The following is a 25,733-nucleotide window of genomic DNA, read 5'->3' as shown; positions in this document are numbered from 1 at the left end:
ACAGTGACCTGTTTTCGTGCAATTCGGTATAGCGCCACCTACTGGCAACACAGTGCGTGTGTTCCTCGTGTGTTCCTCCCGGATCTCCAGAACCGTTGGTCGGATCTACTTCAAACTTTAGGAGTGTACTAAGGAGTACGTGACGGAGAACAGTGACCTGTTTTCGTGCAATTCGGCATAGCGCCACCTACTGGCAACACAACAAGTGGTTTATCTTGAGAACCCCTCGTCCGATCAACTTCAAACTCGGGGAGTGCGCTTAGGGGGACCCAACAGAGTGCAGGGAGCTGAATTCCAGGCAATTCGGCATAGCGCCACCTACTGGCAACAAATAAAACATCTTGCAATTCGCCTTAGCACCACGTACTTGCAACAAAAAATGCTTATCTCAACAACTCTTTCCCGGGGTTTCTTCGAGAAAATTCCGCCCACACAGGGGTGCTGCGTCTATGTGCCGACAGGCCGCAGAGCCGACAGGCCGCAATGCCGATAGCCCACAAGCAGAACCAGCTCATGAGCGAGGCGGCGTGCAGCATGTCGGTGGACCGGCTGGAGCTAACCTCTCCCAGCCCCCACGCCAAACCTAACCTCCCCCCATGCCTAAACCTAACCCCCCCCAGACCCTAACCCAAAACCTAACCTCTCCCACCCCCCACGCCTAAACCTAACCTCCCCCAGACCCTAACCCAAAACCTAACCTCTCCCACCCCCCACGCCTAAACCTAAGGTCGGCATTGCGGGTGGTCGGCATAGCGGGTGGACACCCCACACAGGTGCAAGAGAGGTGACCTGTAGCTAAAAATAGCAAAGTATCAAAACATACTGTCAACTCTGAGCGAACTTTCATTGTGTGTGTGTGTGTGTGTGTGTGTGTGTCAGAATGCAATGTTTACTAGAAAATACCAATATGACTAACATTTTCAAAGAAAGAAATTGTCTAAATTTCACTTCTGACCCCTTTTAGCCTCCACTTTCAATGGCCGGGTCAAATTGACCCGAAGACCATGGGTGTTATATGTTGATGCAGGGGGGGGTAGCAAATGCATGAAATGTACCATTTTCATATCACATGTTTAGTACAGTAAATGAGCCAAGCAGAAGAAGTTTCATAGAGAAAAAAATATTTTAACATACTTTTCCTTGATGTTGAAATTTTAAAACGGGTCAAATTGACCCGAAGACCATGCGAGGGTTAAGTCCAAATGGAAGTTTGAGGCAAATATGACGATATTCCATCAAGGCGTTCCTGAGATATTACGTTAACGAGCTAGAAAATTGTGTTCGTGAGGTCACAATGACCTGGAACTTTGACCACCAAAATGTAATCAGTTGATCACTGAGTTCAAGTGGTCGTTTGAGCCAGATTCCATCCAGGTGTTCCTGAGATATATCACGTTAACAAACATCAGACAGACGTACGGACGAGTGGCCAAAAATATATAAAAAAAATATTGTGCATCCCTATTGTTGATTTGTTTTATTTTGGCTAGAGAGTGAAGCACATCTACCAGCCACTTGCATATTTCCAGGGCATTTTTGGCTGGTGCTGATTTTGTGCCCTAAACACAGCAATAACACAGTAATACACTACAATAACACAGTAATACACTACAATAACACAGTAATACACTACAATAACACAGTAATACACTACAATAACACAGTAATACACTACAATAACAGCACAATAATAGTAATAACACAATAATAGCTGCTGAAACCATGGCTTCATGCTGAGCTTGGCCTGCTCGTGTGGTTTGATAACGGTGCGTCAGTAACAGTTATCCAACAGCGTTTTGTTGTTTCATAACCGTGTTTGTGATGACACCAGTTGTCTGTCTTTCTGTCCGTCTGCCTCTCTAGACCAGTGATTCTCAACCTTTTTGATAGCAATGGCCCCTAGTTTAGCACACATTAGAGCCTCAGACCTCATCTGATGAGATGTTGTCTCTCTGACCCCAACCTGAGAATATTGTTATTTAGTCCAGAACTCCATGACTGTGTCTGTATTGTAGGCAGATAGATACCAGAGAAACTATGATCACAAACAACACAACGGTCATTCTTCTACATTCTCTAACTCGGTTATAATGCTGAAGTTTAACAATTCATCAGTTTGCTCCCCTGGAACTCCCTGGAGCCCACGTTGACAACCAATGCCATAGAAATGCATTAAGGTTAGTTAACTCTATAGTCAGTTAGCTAACCATAAGCTAACTGCGTCACTCTGACATTAGCAGCATGCTTTGCTAGCTGTGTGGAGGCTAATGGAACAAGCTAACGAAGTAGTTACCTGGCTGAGCCAGGGAGCTGGCGGCTCTGTGGGCACAGGCTGGCTGCAGAGAGAGCGCTGATGTGAGCGGCCTCAGCAGCGACGACACGCTCCTCATGCTGCCCGGGGAGAGCATCTGACCGGCGGGGAGCTGCAGGTGGCGAGCTGCTGACACAGACAACAACCTCCACAACACAACAGACAACAACCTCTACAACACAACAGACAACCTCTACCACACAACTGACAGCTCCAAACTGGAAGCAGTTAAAGCAGTTAAAACAAGCAGTCCTCTGGTAGAGAGGCGCGAGTATAAAGCAGGCTGAGTGTCGTGTGTCGGCAGTGTGTTGTGTTTGATAAACAGACACTCACGCGCTCTTATAACCACCCGTCAGTTACATCAGGGTCAAGTTACACATAACGGCAACGTCCACTTCCTGTCTCAACTTTCATAATAAAAGTTTGGTGTCGAAAAGGCAGAATAAACACAGGTGCAAGCAAAACACTAATGAGGGTTTCCAAGTTCCAATCATGGAAGTTATAAACAGGCTATAATGAAGATAATCAAGATCAACAACCTCCACAACACAACTGACAACGGATGACAGCTCCAAACCGGAAGCGGTTAAAGCAGTTAAAACAGGCATAGTCCTCTGGTGGAGAGGCGTGAGCTGCGTTTGGTAACCGTTTGAGAAACAGACATGCGCTCTTATAACCGCCCGTCAGTTACATCAGGGTCAAGTTACACACAACGGCAACGTCCACTTCCTTTCTCAACTTTCAAAATAAAAGTTAATAGACCGAATCACACATTATTGTCAATCTGGGAACCCAGTCTATTTTTATTTGAAAAATAGACTCTGGGAGAGAAATGGAACGATTAAGTATGACTCAATGGAACGCCATCCATAATGACAATTTGATTCTAAGGATGAGTTAGCATGTTGACTAGCTAGCTAGCTGTTTGCTCTATTAGCTAAGCATGTGCTGCATGTGGGCTGTAACCACGTTAAACAGGATCAAAATGTATGATAAATGATGCTTATGTTTGTGTAATGTATTGTATTGTGTGCCTGTTGAGTGCAGAGCAAATTCCCAGAGAGGGACAATAAAGGTTTCATTCATTCATCTCCTTTACTTGGTGAATCACAAAATCAGATGTGTGACTATACAGCAGGCACTCATAGAACATTGAGAACGTTTGAAATGGAACACCAACCGTTAAACAGGTAGAAACACTGACTGGAGCGGGGCTTTAAGCTTCAAAGCTCACACAATTTAATTTCTCGACTGGATTTGAAATTTTTATTTTCTGACATCTGCTGATGGTTCAGTGATACAATATCTGTGATGACTTCATGGAATAGATTATTCACAACACCACAATGTGACATGACACCGGGTCTGTAACTACATAATTATGTAAATAAATGAAATCTCATGTGTTTTGGGATTGAACAATATTTTTTCCATTCCTTCAAAGTTTTTCAGAGCTGGACATGATTTAATTTTTACATATTTTCCAAAACTTTCTTATGGAACCGCTAAGGGGACATGATCTGGAGAGAAAGAAAAAAGAACTAGACCGAAGAAAAAAAGATTATGGGGAGCAACCAAAAAAAAGTCTACAAAATTTCATTAATGTCAATGCTTCGTGACTCAATTCATACATAAGTTCTGCAATATGTTAGTTCACCAACAAAGGCAGTAAAAATCGATGAACTGCTCCTTTGTTGTTTGAATGACATACAGTAGCCTATGTGAAGCACGATGTGCTCCCTGAGAGGGACAGCGCCACCTGGGGAGTTCCCCGAGAACTACATACCTTCAAGTTTTTTTTTCTGTTTCCATTCATACCGCCAATAGGAACGCTGAATTGAAGTAAGCCAGCCGTAACTTATACCTTTTGACGTCACGTAACGATTTCTCAAAACACCACTGAGAGACTGAAATGCTAGCTAGCTAGCAAGTACACGTCACACTGATTTCATTGGTGAAATCCATTTGCTGCTCAGTTGCTGAGAACATTTAATTATTCAATTGTAACTACGTACCAAACTTGCTAGCTACTCCATTGTAATCTAGCTACACTGACACAAAAAATTGTGAGTTAACATTAGCGATTATACTCACCACTATGGTGCGAACACAACAAAAAGAGTTCCTCCGGTCCATAAACGCATACAGACCCCAAGTACTTTCACATTTCAGATTTGTTCTCCCCCTCGTCTAGTTTCTTTTCTTTCTCCCTCAGGTCCTCTTAGGCAGTGATTCTCAACCCTTTTCATATGAAGGACCATAAGAGTCCACATCAGAGCCACAGAGCCCCATTCAATAAGATTTCATCTCTCAGGCTCAAATCTGAGGATGTTTTTATTGCTAGAATAGATTTGATTTTGTCCAGAACTCTGCTCAAGAACACACACCCCCCTCCCGAGAACCACTGCCATTCTGGGCTCGATAGGAAACAATTAAAAAAAAATCCAAGACTTTCTTAAACTGCGTAAGAACGAACAGAAACAGGCTTGTGTTCAAGAAAAGCTGAATTATCACAACAATTTAATATTTAAATGACCTGAACCAGAACCAGCACACGTCCTACTGAGAGGCTGGTTACCATAGAGACCAGAGGGCAGACGGACAGGCAGTCTGTTGGTGATGGTTTGTTTAGTCCGGTCCCTACAGTCCTAAAACCGAGAAGTTAGCATCGCCTGGATCCCTCGTCTCAAAGTCAATGGGATTTTTGTACTGGGATTTTGGTTAGGTGTCTTAAATAAGGTCTGTGGTTAACACAAGTTTATGAAACTGAGACCTTTGTGTTCAGCAAGATAATCTTCACAAATGGACACCAGTTTGATGAGTTTTGAATTGATCACCAAAAATTGAAATTTTCAGAAAACACTTAAAAAATCATCAAAGTGGTGGTCCTCTTTGTGAAGATTATCTTCCTGAACACAAAAGCCTCAATGGTATAAACCTTTGTTAACCACAGACCTTTCAGGCATCTAACCAAAATCCCCACACAAAAATCCCATTGACTTCCAGACTAGGGAACCAGGTGATGCAAAGTTTTTGGTTGTGCCTACAAAAATATGTCATTGCTGCAGTACTCTACTGGTCTGGTCTCTACTGGTCTGGTCTCTGCTGGTCTCCAGTGGCTGGGGGCGGGGGGGTGTCCGCTCGCTCGTGACTCGGTCCAGACATCTGCAGGAAGAGTTCCCGCAACTCTGTGACATCATCATCGTGCGGCACTGGGAGCGACCGCTGCTCACGCTCCTCGATGAAATCCCACAGACGAACGCTGTTCAGAAACTACAACACACACACACACACAGAGTTCAGAAACGACACAAATGAACTAGAAGTGCACTCAGAGAGCGCAGACCTCCACCAAGGCCAATACTCTCTCTGCTATGATATGCACATTTTGTGAGTTGGATCAGAACCCTAACCCCCCACCCCCCACCAGCACCCACATCCCCCTACCTACCCCTCGACCCCCAACTCTATAAGACCTGCCTATCCATAGCTACAATCCCTTTTCCCCAGCCCCGCCTTTTCTGGATCTCCACCTAAGTGTAATGGGTTCTTCCTTGGCCCCTGCTACACCCTCCCACCAAGTTTCATGAAAATCGGACCAGTAGTTTTTTCCGTAATCCTGCTAACAAACAAACAAACAGGTTCTGACCCGGACGTTCCCCTCGGAGCCCAGCTGTTTGCGCGGCCGCTCGGGTTCCGGTTGGGTTCCGTCAGGGAAGGCATGGAGATACAAGCATTTCCCTCCAAATGGACAGGAGCCTCTACCCTGGTCAAAATACTTGCAGGCTTTCTTACTGCAGAGAGACAGAGAGAGAGCGAGCGAGAGAGACAGACAGACAGAGACAGACAGACAGAGACAGAGAGAGACAGACAGACAGAGACAGAGACAGAGAGAGACAGAGACAGAGATAATTTAAATTAATGACGACAAGGCAAATAAAGACGTCAACTGTTTACTACTGTCGGAGGAAAACAAAAAATTCAAAAAGTTAATTATTGTAAATTTTTACTTACAAATTTCTTACTTTCACTTATGTGTTTCAGTGTTTAGAGTGATTGTGTTTGGTATTATAGCCCTCCCTGGACAAAAATGCACCAGCTGCCACAGACCCACCTCACTCCAGACTTGAACAGGTCTATGAGTCGGTTCTTGTCGTCTTGATCTTCCACCCAGGAGACAGACGGGATGACAAACTCCGACACCACCCTGCACTCTGGACACGACCTGGCGGACAGACAAGTTGACACCAACATGATGTCATCTGTTTCTATTTGAGAGGAAACTGATCTCAGAACTCTGTTATCACAAATAAAATAAAATCCTCATAATTTTATTAATTTTTATTAGTTTTAAATTGTGTGGTGTAAAACAAAAATCAGGCGACCACATTTGACCACTGCTCTACGCAGTCTTACTTGATGATCTTGTTGGAGAAGGTCTTGGCACAGCGCCACTGTCTGATGCAGGCCAGGCAGTAGGTGTGACAGCAGGATGACAGGATCCCAAACCTCCTGTCTGAAGGATTGGCCTTCTGCACAACCACCTCCATGCAGATAGAGCACACCTGCAACAACAATAAATTAACGTCAGCGACATATATGGTGTCATATTCATAACTTGACAACATGTCCGTCGTTAGCGCGAAGTTATGGCCCTCTGAGATCAAAACTTGAACGGCATTTCTCGGTTTGTTATACAGCTCAGGGTTGGCAAATTTAGAGAAATCCCATTCGACCAGGGGGATCATATCGACGGTTGAGTGTCAGAAGCATGGATTTACAAGACTCCTTTTCCACTGTTTTGAAGGACACCCTATCTTTAGCCAGGTGAGTGGTGGCTGCTTCAGTGCACTGTCCCGTTTATATTTCATCTTCACCATAAAACAACTCGGACAGTGCGCATCTCCCCCCTACCCCTCTAGTGAAATTTGATCTCCTTCGTTCATGTTGCTGCTTTGTTAATCAGTACACAGCAGTGACTCCGGTAGTCGATTTATAAACAAACTATATAACTAATAAACATTAGATTAATCACGTTGTCATGTTGCTTATTACTAATGCAATACAAGTTGGATTTAGCCCTGCGATGCTGTCGGCATAGGTTGCTGAGGCTACCTTTTAATTTGCCAGAACCTGGCATAATGATACATGTCGGTTCAGCCAGTTGGCATGAAATCAGACCGGTTTAAGCTCCTACACCGGACCAGTAAACCGGAAATTGACCCATGCCTAATAATAATAATAATAATAGTTGTGTAGTCTGAACCCACCTTGTCCTGGCTGAGCTGGGCTGCAAACGCTCTCTCCATGTCTGTCTCAAACGCCAACAGACACATCTACAGACAGACAGACAGACATTAGTAGTGCTCTCCTACAGCAGCAATGTTTTGGGTAGGCAGCAGCCTTTTACCTTCAATATAAAAACTTAACACCTAACCGTGTCAAACTAAACTACCGTACCCTAATCTAAACTATGATGAATTAAAATTAAACTAAACTACAGTAATCTAATCTACAATCAATTTAAGTTAAACTAAACTATCATAATCTAAACCATGATCAATTAAAGTTAAACTACACTACGCTAATCCAGTGGTTCTCACACTTCTTCTGTCATGCCCCACTTTGGAGGAGGACAAATGTTCATGCCCCACCGCCCCAACAAAATTGTAACAAAATGGTCCAACCAAGTTTAACTTTTATTGAAATAACATCAAGATCATGACCAATATATATCAAACAGTAGGCCTAATTGCAATTGCAATCACTTTGCTAGAACGATAAGTTAACTAGATTGCTCCAACAGACAAAAATCGAATAAAATGTGCAATCACTTTGTTGGAACGATATCAATAAAGTTCTATTTGTGCAAAGAAGAACAAATATTTGTCAAAAAAAAATTAGCAAGTCCATTTGTGAGAGGACTAAGTCTTATTCACTATTAGTTGCTGCAATGTCTCCAAGTGTTTTTTTAATTTGTTGGGTTTCATACTGTCCACTGCCAGTTTTCAGACTTTTCCCTTTTGGACAGTCGCGTGGATGCTGTCTGTAATGCACCACTGAATCAATTTAGGTCATGGACCATAAGGATTTTTGTTTTGTTTTGGTATTTGCTGTTTCATATGTGTTTTATTTTTATATCTTTATTTGTTATAGCCCGGGCGTTTATTTACAGAATATGTAGCCAGACCCCACGTCTATATGGGACCTGCGTTTAATTCTTTTTGCACAAAATTCTTGCTCAGCAAAGATTGGAAATAGTATCAAATTGTTTATTTAAACCAGTATGAATATTATTTGGATAAAATAAATACACAGTATAGAGATCTGTTTTGACCATGCCACCTGCTTGTTTTTCAGCACAGTAAAGCCCCCCACACATGATCCACGGTAAAACAGCTCTGCACCCGCTGTCTCGTTGTTTTCCTATGGGGAGAGAGGTGCCTCCTCTAAGCAGCAGCGCTACACTTGGTGTTGCGCACCGCTCGAATTTGCCACCGTGCGCTGGGGTCAAAGTTCAAATTGTTTAAACTATGACCTATTCACCACTGACCTTTCTCTGCTCTACCTCACGGTGAGAGAAGAGAAGATCGCTTATCATGTGAAGTGCAGCTTAAAGCAGCTACGAGCAACTTTTTCGATTGTTATTAAACAGCATAATTACAATATTGATGCATCACATCTTACCTATAATAGTAGCTGAGACCAAAGCCGTGTCAATCGGAGATTGCTCCCTTAGGTGATTATTAAGTCTGTGTCTGTCTAAACTCGCGTCAACAGGGGGCTCTCTCTCTCTCTGTCCTACCGCCGGACCGGCTACACCCGGAAGTGAAACGCGGAAGTGAAACCCGGAAGTGAAACGCAGCTGCCTGCCTACCCCGTTCGCGCTGCCTAGCAACATAACATAAACAATGTGAACGCCACGCATACTCTCGGGAACATCTCTCGTTATATTCTAACAGGTTTTTTGGAAGTTATTTTGTGGTTATGGCCGAAGTGGCTGCTGCAAACCGTTTCATTTCACTTCCTGATCTGCCCTGGCCACAGACAGACTAACACTGGCCGATTCACTCGGGGTTCAAGCGAGACTACTCTGCGTTGGTCTCGTCGACTATTAGAGGTAAGATGTGATGCATTGATATTAAATTTATACTGTTTAATAACAATCGAAAAAGTTGCTCGTAGCTGCTTTAATGGTTAGCCCTCGTCCTGATAATTTTGCGGGAGACTGAAGTGACGTGCCCGCACGCTATGGATCGTAGGTCACACAATATCGCTCAGCAAATGTGACGTCGCAAATGCAATTACAAAATATGTAGGCAGACCCCGCATCTATATGGGACCTGCGGCAATTTGGGACTCGGCTTTTATTTGAAGTTTCACGGTATGCTAATCTAAACTGAGCTCAATTCAAGTTAAACTAATCCTAGACTCTCCGTCACCTTCTCGTGAGCTCTCCTCTGGTGCGGGTCGTGAGGATGGAGGACCTGCAGGTTGCAGATGTCACACAGGTCTCCATGGAGATAGGGGCAGCTGGTGCCATACTGACACTGTCCGGCAGCAGCGAAGGGACAAAGCTGGGGGAGGTCCTGGTAAGCTCCGCCCACTGGGGAAGGAGCCCAGGCAAAAGCATTGGTTAATACCAATAATGATGAAAATCCATGTAATTTATTTTGTGTTTTTCAAAAAGGCATAAAAACAACAGCGGTAAAGTACATGGGAACTAATTGTAATAATGAAAAATGGTTGAATTTGGGATTGGTTTATATTTTGCTGAACCAGTGCTAAAACTAGACTTTTCAAACAGTATGCTGCCTGGACAGGACCCTTCTTTAAAATAAAGTACAAATGACAACATTGAAGTACATGGTAACCAGAAATACATGTTTTCTGAGTTTGTCACACCACAGAAAAATGTGTTATTAACCACGCAGTCAAATTCAAAAGATTAAAAATGTCGCCAAGTATATAAATTAGGTTTCACATATCTCCGCAACCGTGGATTCGGGGTGAAAAAATATATAGTCCTTTACAGGCGTCCCGATCTGACCTTCCATTTCACAGAAAATGTCAACATTTCTCTGATTGGATCAAATTTGGCGTCGACCTCCTCCCACTATCCAATCAGAGAAATGTTGACATTTTCTGGGAAACGGAAGGTCAGATCATGATGCCCCTAAAGGACTATATGTATTTTTTCCCCCCCGAATCCAATGCCGCCATCCGGGCTACAGGAGAGAGATAGAGGACAGCGGGGGGTTGGGGGGTCCAAGTTACTGACCAAACACTATATTTCAGTGATTGCTCAGAATATAGATCCATTTAACAATTATTTTAACACAAAATCATCGCTGAATGCAGCTTTAAGGGCAGCATTAGCTCAGGAGGTAGAGCTATCGCCTGGGAATCGGAAGGTTCCCGGTTCGAGGCTGGCTCCTCCCGGTAGCATGTCGAAGTGTCCTTGAGCAAGACACTGAACCCCTAACTGCTCCCGACGAGCAGCCGGTGAGAGTGAATGGGTGAATGTGAGGTATTCATGTAAAAGTGCTTTGGGTAGTCGATAGACTATATAAAATGCGCTCTATAAATACAGTCCATTTACCATTACTTATTTTGTTGCAATTGTTGTTGTAGAAATTAATAATACTTTTTTCCCCCAGTATTTCATCATATCGTCACGAATATCGTTATCGCAGAAACACCCTGAAATATGGTGATATTATTTGTATGTATTATATTATTATCGCCCAGCCCTACAGTCTTCTGTGGGTTGAGAAGCAGACTGGGAGGCTGACCTGGGTGGTGTCCCGAGCCCTTCAGACAGAGAGAGAGACAGACAAACAGACAGACAGGTGGGGGCTAACCTTGGTGGTGTTCCGAGTCCTCTAGACCGGTCCTGATGGCGTCCACATACGACTGAGGAGCCGGAGCCAGGTCCTGCTCATGATTTGAGACCGCCTCCGACCCCCAACTCTCTGCTGGGCCACAGTACATGCTGTCAACACCTAGCACTGACACACAGACAAGTGGAGAGACAGACAGACAGACAGACAGAGAGACAGATAGACAGACAGACCGACAGAGAGACAGATGGGGGAGAGAGACAGAAAGACAGATTTTATGATGGTTATGTCAGCAGGATTTCTGAAGGTCAATAGTGAAATCTTTAGCATGACCGGGACTTCTTCAGGATTCAACTCCATCAGGACAGAAAGCATTCAGACCACAAAGTCTCCACTGGAACCCCTATGAGAACCGAACCGCCTACTAACGTACTGTCTTCATATACTCAATGAGTATACGTCTACTAAATATGAAATCAAGTATGCCATTATCAGCAAACTGTTCACACTCAATGTACAGCCATATATCCCAGAATGCATTTCACAATAGGGATTTTAAAATGGGCTAAAAGCGGTTTTCATTTTGACCCTAGCTCTGTTAATATGGCACTTTATTTATTATATTTTTATTTTATTTTATTTTTTATCGGGTCACAGAGGTAGCAGTTCCAGCAGGGAACCCCAAACTTTCCTTTCCCTGCAGGCCACATTAGCCAGCCCTGAGTGGAGGATCCCGAGGCGTTCCCAGGCCAGCGTGGAGATATAATCTCTCCACCTAGCCCTCAGTCTGAGATTCCAAATATGTGCTCAATTTATCAAAATAACACCCGTTTGTAAATGTGACTCTTTTTTTCTTCCCTGCGTAAAGTTAGCGAGACTTGGCCTTCAAAATAAAAGCATCAAATTTGACTCCTAGAATAAGTAAGTATTGATCACAGGACAACCACCTTCGAAATTAAGACAATTGCATTTTTATTTTCTACAGATTCCCTGCTTTTCGCTTCAGTCCATTACTCCAAAATAGTGGCCAATAAGAGTTTTATTTAAACACTATGACAGGAAGTAGTTTTTATTGTGCTAACTTGACACTGGCTGTACTTACCATCCTGTCTAGACGCAGCAGGTCCTGGTTCACGTTCACTCACCATCAACATCTTTATTATTATAAGATCAACATCTAAACAAACAAGTAACTAATAAGCAAAATATATGAGTGTAACCAGTTGTGTGTAACATGTGCATTGTGTCATGACATGTGCTTATTGGGGAGGCTTAGAGCCTACTCAACGTCATTAGCCTCTAGGGCTTATAGCATACTCAAGGTCATTAGCCTCTGAGGCTTATAGCTTACTCAAGATCATTAGCTTCTGGGGCTTATAGCCTAATCAAGGTCATTAGCCTCTGGGGCTTATAGGCTACTCAAGTTCATTAGCCTCTGGGGATTATAGCCTAATCAAGGTCATTAGCCTCTTGGGCTTATAGCCTACTCAAGGTCATTAGCCTCTTGGGCTTATAGCCTAATCAAGGTCATTAGCCTCTGGGGCTTATAGTCTACTCAAGGTCATTAGCCTCTTGGGCTTATAGCCTACTCAAGGTCATTAGCCTCTGGGGCTTATAGTCTACTCAAGGTCATTAGCCTCTGGGGCTTATAGTCTACTCAAGGTCATTAGCCTCTGGGGCTTATAGCCTACTCAAGGTCATTAGCCTCTGGGGCTTATAGCCTACTCAAGGTCATTAGCCTCTGGGGCTTATAGTCTACTCAAGGTCATTAGCCTCTGGGGCTCTGGCTGCAGCATGTGAGCATTTTTGCCAGGCAGGGAGGCGGCTTCTCTCCCCGGACTAGGTCTGATGATCATAAAGTGGATAATCCTCTGAAGTTGTCCACTGTTTTCACATCCTAAAGTAACTAGTAACTAACCCATTTAAATTTCAGCAATTCTAATTGAGTTAATGAATTTGAAAAAGTAATTAAGTTTGATTACTAGGTACTGCAAAAAGTAGTTAAACAATACACGTTGACCCACTGGTCCGCTGCTCACACCTGCTGAAGTGCTCATCCCATCTCTCTGTCCATGTGACAGCTCTCAAACAGGGGCTCGAGAGCACCTGAAAACTATCCCTTCTTATTGGTGAATAGGCCCGCCCTCCTAGCTGGGCCAGCCAATAACATTAGCCGACTCATTCAATGATGTCTTATGACTGACAGTCAGACCAACCAATGACAGCCAGCTAGACCTGGGACGTAAAAGTTGTGTTTCGATGAAGAGGCACAGACCAGGATCTCTTTGGAGGTGATCTCCGTTTATTCTGACAAAAGCAAACAAATAACAAAATCCTCCGGTCAAGTGAACACCTACACCTACGGACACATTCAATTTAGCAGCATGTGACTGGTGGGTGGTGCCAATTCTCCACATTTAACGACAAACTAACAGGTCACCGGCAATATGTACAATTATACATCTCAGCAGAGCAGAACAGTAACTTATAATGAGCCATGCACATGAAAATATAAATAAAACATTACAACACTTAAAACTTCATGTTCACAAAGACTTTCATGGCAGCATTGCGTCTGCGAGCGGTGAAATGGTCCTCTTAGCCTCCCATTAGATACGGCGCTCGGTGTCTTCATCATCAGTTCCTTGGAGAAACAAACGATACAACATTATTAGGCACGGTCAACTTGATTCATCACGTCGTCCATGTTAAAGGAGCCATATGCCGTTTTGTTGCCCACTAGATGTCTCGCTTGGAGCTGTAACGTCAGATGTAACGACAAACGCTCTGTAAAACACATAGGCACGGCTTCGTGCTAGCATAAAGCACTGGCATCGTTCTGCTATAGCTGTCTGTTATCTACACTCGGCAGCCTGACCAGCCTGTGCCGTGGAGACAAGAAGAGCGAGCTACAGAGCCGACCGACCGCACTGCAACCGAATCCAGGAAACACACGTCCTTAACTGCCGTACAATCAGACACTAACCTTTCTTTCACAGCCACGGCCACTTCATTTTTCCAATCACAGCCACAGGTTGATCCACACATCCTTTCAAGCCTTGCTGGGTCACTCAGTCTATTTATAACAACATCACAGACATGAAGGAGCTCTCTGTCTATTTATAAACACAGGGGAGGACAACATCACACACATGAAGGAGCTGTCTGTCTATTTATAAACACAGGGGAGGACAACATCACACACATGAAGGAGCTGTCTGTCTATTTATAAACACAGGGGAGGACAACATCACAGACATGAAGGAGCTGTCTGTCTATTTATAAACACAGGGGAGGACAACATCACACACATGAAGGAGCTGTCTGTCTATTTATAAACACAGGGGAGGACAACATCACAGACATGAAGGAGCTCTCTGTCTATTTATAAACACAGGGGAGGACAACATCACAGACATGAAGGAGCTCTCTGTCTATTTATAAACACAGGGGAGGACAACATCACAGACATGAAGGAGCTGTCTGTCTATTTATAAACACAGGGGAGGACAACATCACACACATGAAGGAGCTGTCTGTATATTTATAAACACAGGGGAGGACAACATCACACACATGAAGGAGCTGTCTGTCTATTTATAAACACAGGGGAGGACAACATCACAGACATGAAGGAGCTGTCTGTCTATTTATAAACACAGGGGAGGACAACATCACAGACATGAAGGAGCTGTCTGTCTATTTATAAACACAGGGGAGGACAACATCACACACATGAAGGAGCTGTCTGTCTATTTATAAACACAGGGGAGGACAACATCACACACATGAAGGAGCTGTCTGTCTATTTATAAACACAGGGGAGGACAACCTCACACACATGAAGGAGCTGTCTGTCTATTTATAAACACAGGGGAGGACAACATCACATGCATGAAGGAGCTCTCTGTCTATTTATAAACACAGGGGAGGACAACATCACACACATGAAGGAGCTCTGTCTATTTATAAACACAGGGGAGGACAACCTCACACACATGAAGGAGCTGTCTGTCTATTTATAAACACAGGGGAGGACAACATCACATGCATGAAGGAGCTCTCTGTCTATTTATAAACACAGGGGAGGACAACCTCACACACATGAAGGAGCTATCTGTCTATTTATAAACACAGGGGAGGACAACATCACACACATAAAGGAGCTATCTGTCTATTTATAAACACAGGGGAGGACAACATCACACACATGAAGGAGCTCTGTCTATTTATAAACACAGGGGAGGACAACATCACACACATGAAGGAGCTATCTGTCTATTTATAAACACAGGGGAGGACAACATCACACACATGAAGGAGCTCTGTCTATTTATAAACACAGAAGAGGACAACATCACACACATGAAGGAGCTGTCTGTCTCTTTATAAACACAGGGGAGGACAACATCACACATAAAGGAGCTATCTGTCTATTTATAAACACAGGGGAGGACAACATCACACACATGAAGGAGCTCTGTCTATTTATAAACACAGGGGAGGACAACATCACCCACATGAAGGAGCTATCTGTCTATTTATAAACACAGGGGAGGACAACATCACACACATGAAGGAGCTCTGTCTATTTATAAACACAGGGGAGGACAACATCACAGACATGAAGGAGCCATCTGTCTATTTATAAACACAGGGGAGGACAACATCACACACATGAAGGAGCTCTCTGTCTATTTATAAACACAGGGGAGGACAACATCACACACATGAAGGAGCTCTGTCTATAAACACAGGGGAGGACAACATCACACACATGAAGGAGCTCTCTGTCTATTTATAAACAGGGGAGGACAACATCACCCACATGAAGGAGCTCTGTCTATTTATAAACACAGGGGAGGACAACATCACCCACATGAAGGAGCTATCTGTCTATTTATAAACACTGGGGAGGACAACATCACACACATGAAGGAGCTCTCTGTCTATTTATAAACACAGGGGAGGACAACATCACACACATGAAGGAGCTCTCTGTCTATTTATAAACAGGGGAGGACAACATCACCCACATGAAGGAGCTCTCTGTCTATTTATAAACACTGGGGAGGACAACATCACACACATGAAGGAGCTATCTGTCTATTTATAAACACAGGGGAGGACAACATCACACACATGAAGGAGCTATCTGTCTATTTATAAACACAGGGGAGGACAACATCACACACATGAAGGAGCTCTCTGTCTATTTATAAACAGGGGAGGACAACATCACCCACATGAAGGAGCTCTGTCTATTTATAAACAGGGGAGGACAACATCACACACATAAAGGAGCTCTGTCTATTTATAAACAGGGGAGGACAACATCACACACATGAAGGAGCTCTGTCTATTTATAAACACAGGGGAGGACAACATCACAGACTTGAAGGAGCTCTCTGTCTATTTATAAACACAGGGGAGGACAACATCACACACATGAAGGAGCTATCTGTCTATTTATAAACACAGAAGAGGACAACATCACACACATGAAGGAGCTATCTGTCTATTTATAAACACAGGGGAGGACAACATCACACACATGAAGGAGCTATCTGTCTATTTATAAACACAGGGGAGGACAACATCACACACATGAAGGAGCTCTCTGTCTATTTATAAACACAGAAGAGGACAACATCACAGACATGAAGGAGCTCCCTGTCTATTTATAAACACAGGGGAGGACAACATCACACACATGAAGGAGCTCTCTGTCTATTTATAAACACAGGGGAGGACAACATCACAGACATGAAGGAAATCTATTTATAAACACAGGGGAGAACAACATCACACACATGCAGGAGCTCTCTGTTTATAAATACAGGGGAGGACAACATCACACAGAAGGAGCCTGTTTTTACAACACAGAGAGGGGGCATGGCTTGGTGCACTGCTCACAACAATATAACTCGCCTGTCTCGCCAGATATATAATAGTGGTTTGCGGGCATCTAGTAGGGCTGAATATTGCATTTAGCTCCTTTAACATTACAGATAGGTTTTAGTTAACTAACATTAAGTTAATGTTTGTTAACTAAACTGAGCTGAGCCTGTAACTAACGTTAAGTTAAAGGATGGGTTTTCCGTGGGGAATATGAATATATATTAAATCTCACGCCCCTAAGGTTTTCGAATCCGTTGAAATTTTTGAAATTGGATATTCACTGCCAGAGATATCAAGCATCTCTCACATATTTTTTGGGCCAGCCGACGCGTTTCGCGTCATCTGGCCTAAGTCCGCCTTGCGGAAGTCGTGCACCTATGAACTACAACTGTTGTTGGCCATGGTCCCGCCTCTAGAGGTCCTCCACGCCCCTTCAGAGGCCTTGACCAAAACAAAAACGCAGCCATCTTGTCAACCGCCTAGCCTGCTGTAGCTAATATTAGCTTCCCATAGTTCCTTGCAAAGAGACCATTATCTCGGGAACGGAAGCACTAATCGACACGGGACTGGCGGCATTGGAAAGCTCGTCAAATTTTACATCTAGTAGTAGGTGGGTTGAAGTAACGAAATCAACGCTGAGCAATGTACCCGTTTTTACACATTTTTACAGAAAATAGTTACAACATCAGATGCGCGTAACTCCTACGAAAATGCCTTAAAATGCATGAATTTTTTTTTATGAAGACATCTCCCGACATATATACTACCGTTTACATTTGGTGCAATTTGGAGGCAATTGATTTTCGATTTATTTTCGATTTATTTCTTCTTCTCTCCATGTCTTCTCTCCATGTCTTCTTCTTCTTTGAGTTTTATGGCGGTTGGCAAACATATATGTGCATTACCGCCACCTACTGGAGTTTGATATCAGCCAAACGCCTGAGGGGTGGGCATGGAAACGAAGGCCACGCGAGCCCAGTGCATTGTGGGAAATGTAGTATTTCGAGTCCCCGCACCCCCCCCCCCACCACCCCCCCCCCCCCCCCCCCCCACACACACAGAGTGGATTTCTGGTGATATCTCAGGCTGTAAACAACCAATTTCAAAAATTTCAACGGATTCTAAAACCTTAGGGGCGTGAGATTTAATATATATTCATATTCCCCACGGAAAACCCGGCCTTTAACGTTAGCTACCCGCTAAGCTTTATGCTAAATTACCATGTAGGACAGTCGAGAGGTAATGTAGGGCTGGGCAATAATTCAATATTGTCGTTTATCCTCTTTCAGTGGAGTATTTTAATATCATCATGACGCACATTTCTGCTGTCTGAATTGATGATGACAAGCAAACTTAAAGTCCCTGGAAACCAAACATAAATATGTGTTTTGAGTTTGTCACACCCCAGGAAAATGTGTTATTAACCTAACCACCCAGTCAAATTTGAACTGAATTGAATGTCGCCAAGTATATAAAATTAGGAGCTGCAATATGTTCTCAATGCAACTCAACTATGCTGTTCTCTGCTAAGACTGTGTGGGGGCGGGACCGGTGTGTGTGTGTGTGTGTGTGTGTGTGTGTGTGTGTGTGTGTGTGTGTGTGTGTGTGTGTGTGTGTGTGTGTGTGTGTGTGTGTGTGTGTGTGTGAGAAAGCGGAGCGGACTCGCTGCTGAGAGACTCTGACTGTTTTCCTCTGAGACCCCATAAATGTCGTAAAATCGTCAAAAATAGCCCACCAACAGATACAAAAACACGAGCATAATATGTGTTTCATGTACATACAAAGAACTGCCATGATCAGAATTTTGAAACACGCGTTTAAAGAAACGCGATGCGTTCTGGAGCTGAGGTCTCTCCCGACTTCCTCAAATGCTGGCCGAATCTCAGCACTCTGCAACAGCCTTAGCTCAGACTGAGACTCGAAAGAGGCAGACTGTGCAGGCTCTGGGGGCACTAAGGTTTTATAAGAACAGACAACTGCAAGCTACTTTATGATTAGATATCCCTTTATGACGGGATAAGGTAGTCAGTTTTGAGCCATAAGCATCGCCCACTTCAAACCCTGCCTCAGCAAACAGTGAAAATTGGGAAATGGCGATATTTAGGAACTAATGTCTCCTACTATTTTTAGGCTTACAATTAGTCAGGTAAGACCCTAAATTAGATAGTTGGTGCATTTTGCTTGCCAAGGTCTTTAAAAACTGATCAAATGAGATATGATAGGAAAATTATTTGAATATTTCTGTTTTTTATATCACACATAACATTCGATTGAATGATATTAACATTTATTTGTTTATTCAACTTGATTCTGCATACATGAACCATATTGTGATACATATCGATAGAGAACAATCGTTATGATTATCGTGATATTGATTTCAACCATATCGCCCAGCCCTAAGATAACATTACATACAATTCCAACAACAATAAAGATGCGTTCATTATGAATGAATATAAACCCTGTCATTTGAACATTATTTGACCACATAGAAGCTGCATTTACTCACATTTGTACGCTTCCGTTGCTGGCTGGTCCAACCCCGTCTGCCTCGCAGTCCACCATTACCCAGTCTGAAGAGTATGCAAATTCGTGGCGGTTGAGTACGTCCGATAAGCTCACGCCGTATACTCAGAAATTCTTGCTAATGTAGTATACCTCCGGGAATTTCTCGTATACACAAAATTCACATACTGTAAAATACATACTCGTACTTAGTATGAATACGGTAGTAGGTTAGTATAGAATTAGTAGGCGGTTCCGAACAGGGGTCAAGATGAACCTGTTTCCTCAGAATCAGTTCAGGTTCAGGTTCAGGTTCAGGTTCAGGTTCAGGTTCAGGTTCAGGGGTCTGATTTATCAATATGTGCCTAGAATCACTAATAAAACAATGACCATAAATGGTCAATGCCATTTACCACATGACGTATATAAATGAGCCTGATTATCAATTGAACAGGGAAATTGCATGCAGGTGTGCGAGCGGTCACTGAATGACTAACCTATTAGGTTAGTCATTCTTTTAGTTAATCCTTAGTAAGGATCATATGCTTAGTTTGATAAATGAGACCCCAGGTCTGTATCACACTCTTATTGATAAGCTATTGATAAGTTACTTTTAATTATTGTGTCAATTCATTTTATTCTTATATGTTTAGAATCTAAACTATGTTTAGACTTTGTACTGTGGGAGCAAATTGTACTTGTTATATATAATAAATATAAATATATAAAGAAACTTGAACTCACCTCTGTCCCTCAGAACCGGAGCATTATTGGCCACAGGTCTGACTGAAGCTCCACCTCCTCTGACTGAAGCCCCACCTCCTCCGCTAGCTGGCTCCTCCCCCACGACACTCCCACTTCCTGCTCCTCCTCCCCGGCCTGCTCTGCTGGGGGGTTTGATGTGGTCGTACCTGCACACAGAGGGGACACAATTGGCCAGACCATACTATACTTGCCTAACCATTCATGTTGCTCTGCACAGACCAAAAGTGATTCCTGGTAAACATCCTGATAACATGACCTCACATCCTGTTTTGGCTCTACGTATCAGTCTGGACTTCCAGCCGTCAACAGCCATTTGTTCAGCCATCAGCGTTGCCAAATCCAATCCTAATCCAGTCTGAAGAACGGTGAAAACGTCTCTTCTCCCGAGAAACTGTGCTGGTGGTGCATACTCTTGTTTTTGTTTAATTGCTGTTATCTATTTCTAACAAGCAATAACTGCACTTAATGGCCGTGTTTACTGTATGAACGTTAACGTTACTCCTCGTTGCTTCGGGAGCCGCCTCAGGCTGGAGTGTTAGTTGCAATTGCAAATCCACTGAAATACTTGTTAGAAAATATTTTGATTTATTTTCACTTGTCGAGATCTCGAGGCATCCGCCTCGTAATTCTCTATGCAGGAAAAAGTCTAAATTGAAGCACTTTCAATGACCCATGTCTATTTTCAAAAACTTTCAATGCTTTGATTTGGATTTTTCAAAATAACAAACTTTCAACGATTTCAAAGACCCATGTCAGAAACATATGAAATATCCAAAGAATTAGTGGAGGGGGCTTTAAGAATTCATAAATCTGGTAAATGCGGCTCCTGATTGGATTTGAGTGGGGCTGATGTGGTGTTATCCTGGTTGGATGTTCATGGGGCGGGGGCGGGACTATCCCGATTGGCTGTGAGTGGGGGCGGGGCTACCTGCAGCGGTCTCCGTAGGCACATACTCCTCTCTGGTAGTACTTGCAGATGGTGGAGGGCTTACTGTTAGCCAGGTCATGACTGAACAGACAGCGGCTCCCCTCACGACACACGCCGTGGAGGAAATACCTGCAACCAGAGAGCGGGGAAATACACATTACATTACATTACGTCATTTGGCAGACACTTTTATCCAAAGCGACTTACAATAACACATTTTTGTCAGCAATAGAGCAATCAACTAGGTAACACAATCTATGATAACTACAACTTCTTAAGGAACAGTGGTACAGGTTAAGGTTAGTTTTTTTTTTTAAGAGAAAGAAGTTAGATCAAGAAGGGCCCAGATGGAGCCGGAAAAGGTGTGTCTTTAGCCTTTTCCGAAAGATCGGCAGTGATTCGGCCGTCCTGACCGAAGGTGGGAGCTCGTTCCACCATTGAGGTGCCAGGGACAAGAAGAGTCGCGAACGGGATGAGCGACTTTTGAGACGAGACGATCACACCTCTGTAAACAACATCAGCTGTTTAAGACACGTCACACACCATCTAGTGACACCTCTGATGAAGACGGAAGTATTGCCGTCGAAACATGTCAGGTAGGAATGAAAAACCTGTGTCTGGTATAGAAAAAAATCTAACGATATACTGGTACCTGCCGCCAGAGCGGCGATCTGTAAGATGCAGCGGCTTCATGAAATGGGACTTGGCCTACAACCTGGGTCTGTAGTAACAGACCAGTAACAGACAAGTACAGACCAGAACAGACCAGTAACAGACCAGTACAGACGAGTAACAGACCAGTAACAGACCAGTACAGACGAGTAACAGACCAGTAACAGACCAGTAACAGAGCACTACAGACCAGTAACAGAGCATTAGCCTACAGACCAGTGGGTTTACTAGCACCCTGTAGGACCAGCAGCTGTTTGACCCGTTCACACATGCAGCCTGTCATGTATGAATGGGAGCAGGGATCGATGTCCACTCTAGGTATGGGTCGATTTCCGGTTTTGCCGGTCCGGTCCGGCTGCAGCTCCTTGGGAGAGTTGCCAAGAGCTCTGGTATCGGAATCAGTATCGTCAACGGGCCGGCAGATATCCAAATTCCGATATCGGAATCGGATCGTAACTGAAAAAAGGTGGATCTGTGCTGTGCATCTCTAACGAAAACCCTCTCCAAGTTGCAAAAATACAGACGTGAATAGGGGTGCACCGATCGATCGGAACGCAATCTGTATCGGTCGATTTTGACCTCAAATATGTGATCTGCTGCTGCAGATATTTCTTTATTGTCGCCGATCGCATAGCCGATCATGCTGCACGTGAGAAACATGAGGCAGCCCATTTTCATGTCTTCAATGTCTATCGTTTAACTTTCATATTGTGCTCTAACGTTTATATCATTGTGTTGCAAAGCACACGCTTTGCTTTCGTCAGTGTACTCACCTCCACACACCGCATATTTTTGTTGAGTGAACTGAACTGCATTGAACTGGTAACATGGAAATCCCGAAGTGGAATAAACTGAGGGAACTGGACTACTAGTAGCCATTTAGTTCAACACAGTCTTGTGCTCCAATTATCTCTCACACAAAAAATCATGTTGGCAGTTTCCTTTAGCCTACAAAATATAAAATATTGATGTAGAAAAAAAAGAAAATGTGCTGCACTTTCAATTTGATGCATGAAATGTAGGCCTATATGTAAAATGGAAACTGTTCTATAATAGACTGCTATAGCTGCTTACAAAATAAATAAATAAATAAATATATATATATATATATCGGTGATCGGTAATCGGTCGATGATCGGTTGGGCAGATATTTCTCATAGGTGATCGGCAATCGGTGACAAAAAACGTGATCGGTGCACCCCTAGACGTGAATATGAAAAATCAAACACTTGGCAGTGTTAGTGAAAATGATGAACACAAAAGGCTGCATTCCTAATAGTCGGTAGTAAAGGGTCCAGAGCGCAAAACGGCACAAACGGGACCCAGCTTTCAACCGAGCCAGGAGGCAGGCTGGTGAACAGCGATGACTTCAACAACGGCAGGTTGCTGAGTGTGGTGAGTTTAGCAACAAGTCGTGGTTGGGTTAGGGTTAGTTATCCTTCATTTGAGTGTATGGTAATGAATGACACATTTTTAACCCCTTCTATGATGGGGCATCATGTCCTGATCGATTAGATTGCATTTACTCGGAAATAGATGTCAATGAATCACACCACAAGGGACTGATTTTCTTGTTATTTTGGCTACTGAGGTGCCTCTAGGCTACATTATTATGTGATTTGTTTAACGTTGAGTTTTACAGTCGAATACATAAACATATATGAATCAATATAACGCTATATATATATATTGTATATAACAAAAGAATGAGAAGAAAATAAACAACTCTGATATTGTTATATGCCCAGCCAATCTGGAAGACTCGTTCTATTTGTTCCCATAGCTGGAGTGAGACCCGACACCCCACCCCCTCCTCCCCGGGCGACCCGTTCCTTATTTTACATTTCAATAAGTTGGAAACCCTAATAATTCCAGGGCATATCCCTGCAGGCCTGTCTGAATGACAACAGTATTGCAGCAGAGGCTAACAGCTAACAACAGCTAACAACACTAACATGAAGCTAGCTGATAGCAGAGCCATAACAACAGCTAACAACACTAGCATGAAGCTAGCTGAGAGCAGAGCCTAGCAGCTAGCCAACTAGCAGCCTGGATTGCTATCAGAACTGAAGCTGAAAGGAAACGGAAAGACAGAGAGAGGCAGGCAGACAGTCAGAGAGACAGACTGTCAGAGAGAGACAGACAGCCAGTCAGTCAGTCAGTCAGTCAGTCAGACAGAGATACCTGCAGGTGACTTGCTTGGTGCTCATCTTCCTCCACAGCGCGAGCTGCGGGAGCTTCTAAACCAACACATGTCAGCGTAGCACCCAGAGTGCCTTGCGGTGCCGAAGAAAGCCGGGGGGAGGGGCTCTCTCTCTCTCTCTCTCTCTCTCTCTCTCTCTCTCTCTCTCTCTCTCTCTCTCTCATATATATATATATATATATATATATATATATATATATATATATATATATATATATATATATATATATATATATATATATATATAAAGATATATAGATATATAGAGAGATATATAGAGAGATATATATATAGATATAAAGATATATAGATATATATATATAGATATAGATATAGATATAGATATATAGAGATATCTATATCTATATATCTATAGATATATATATATATATCTATATATATATATATATAGATATATATAGAGAGAGATATATAGAGATATATATATATATATATATATAGATATATATATATATATAGATATCTATATATATATCTATATATCTATATATTCGGAAGCTACCTCCCCTGTTTCCAATATATGAGAGGAGGTGGGGGCCCTGGAACAATGGTGCCAGGACAACCACCTCTCTCTGAACGTCTCCAAGACCAAGGAGGTCATTGTAGACTACAGGAGGGGGGGGGGGGGGGCACCCCCACCCTAATCACCATACCCCCACCCCAATCACCATCAACGGCACAGTGGTGGAAAGGGTGGACAGCTTCAAGTACCTGGGAGTCAACATCCACCAGGACCTGACTTGGGCCGGCCACACCGCCACTGTTGTCAAAAAGGCCCAACAGCGAATACACGGACTCAGGCGCCTGAAGAAATTTGGGCTAAGGAAAGAAATCCTTAGTGACTTCTACAGAGGCACCATTGAAAGCCTGCTGACTGGCTGCTTCACCACCTGGTACGGGAACTGTACCACCATGGACCGCAGGGCGCTACGAAGAGTGAGACGCGCGGCCCAGCACGTAACAGGACGTGAGTTGCCAGAACTGCATGAACTATATAAACAGCGGTGCCTCAGGAGGTCCCTGAAGATCATCAAAGACACAAATCATCCCCACAACAGTCTGTTCTCCCTGCTACCCTCAGGGAGAAGATACAGGGTTCCAAAAGCACGCACAAATCGCTTGAGGAACAGTTTCTTCCCGCAGGCCACGAGACTCCTTAACATACACAAATAGTGTAGTAGCCGTACTGTACCGTACTGTAGCTGCTACCATTACGTATGTCTAATGTTTAATTGTATGTTTAATAAGGAATATGCTATTTGCACCTGTATGTCAAATACGCCGAATTTAAAACGCAGAGTTTAATTGTATGTTTAATAAGGAATATGCTATTTTCACCTGTAGCCTATGTCAAATACGCCAAATTTAAAATGTTTAAGCACGTCTAAAGTATGCACATGACATGTGCACCTATGTGCAGTGAATATGCCACTGTCTCTGACTTGTCTTATCACTATACTGCCTTATTGCTTGTTGTGTCTCTTGTTGTTTTTTTGCACTCATATGCCCTGCTATATTTGTACTATGTTGTAAACGGAGTCCACAGCACAAGAATTTCACACGTGATACTTGTACCATGGA

The 25,733-nt window shown here is 43.3% G+C and overlaps 2 protein-coding genes across 3 annotated transcripts in view; both read right to left on the bottom strand.

Moving 5' to 3' along the window:
• Positions 1 to 2,660, bottom strand: part of LOC310798221 (cysteine desulfurase-like) — a 15,999-nt gene extending 13,339 nt beyond the window's left edge. Inside the window, exon 1 of the mRNA XM_083660701.1 lies at positions 2,294 to 2,660. Within this exon, the coding sequence (XP_083516827.1) occupies positions 2,294 to 2,408 (115 nt within the window). The 5' untranslated portion in view covers positions 2,409 to 2,660. The remainder of the gene's footprint in view (positions 1 to 2,293) is intronic.
• Positions 2,661 to 3,574: 914 nt separating this feature from the next.
• mkrn2 (makorin, ring finger protein, 2) lies at positions 3,575 to 24,189 on the bottom strand. 2 transcript variants are annotated; one of them, XM_083660676.1, is made up of 10 exons: positions 24,113 to 24,189; positions 21,257 to 21,385; positions 20,308 to 20,474; positions 11,176 to 11,322; positions 9,754 to 9,917; positions 7,582 to 7,647; positions 6,728 to 6,876; positions 6,426 to 6,536; positions 5,961 to 6,105; positions 3,575 to 5,584 (listed from the first exon to the last, which is right to left on the bottom strand). In XM_083660676.1, exons 1-10 carry the CDS (start codon positions 24,136 to 24,138, stop codon positions 5,399 to 5,401), a joined length of 1,290 nt encoding a protein of 429 aa, XP_083516802.1. In that variant the 5' UTR covers positions 24,139 to 24,189; the 3' UTR covers positions 3,575 to 5,398. The 2 variants fall into 2 exon arrangements, with proteins under 2 accessions (XP_083516802.1, XP_083516803.1); XM_083660677.1 differs by having other exon boundaries at positions 11,176 to 11,316.
• Positions 24,190 to 25,733: the final 1,544 nt, after the last annotated feature.

This window comes from Poromitra crassiceps (genome assembly GCF_964638095.1).
Source record: "Poromitra crassiceps genome assembly, chromosome: 25".
Taxonomy (NCBI): Eukaryota; Metazoa; Chordata; class Actinopteri; order Beryciformes; family Melamphaidae; genus Poromitra; species Poromitra crassiceps.
This window is presented reverse-complemented; position numbering and strand designations above follow the sequence as displayed.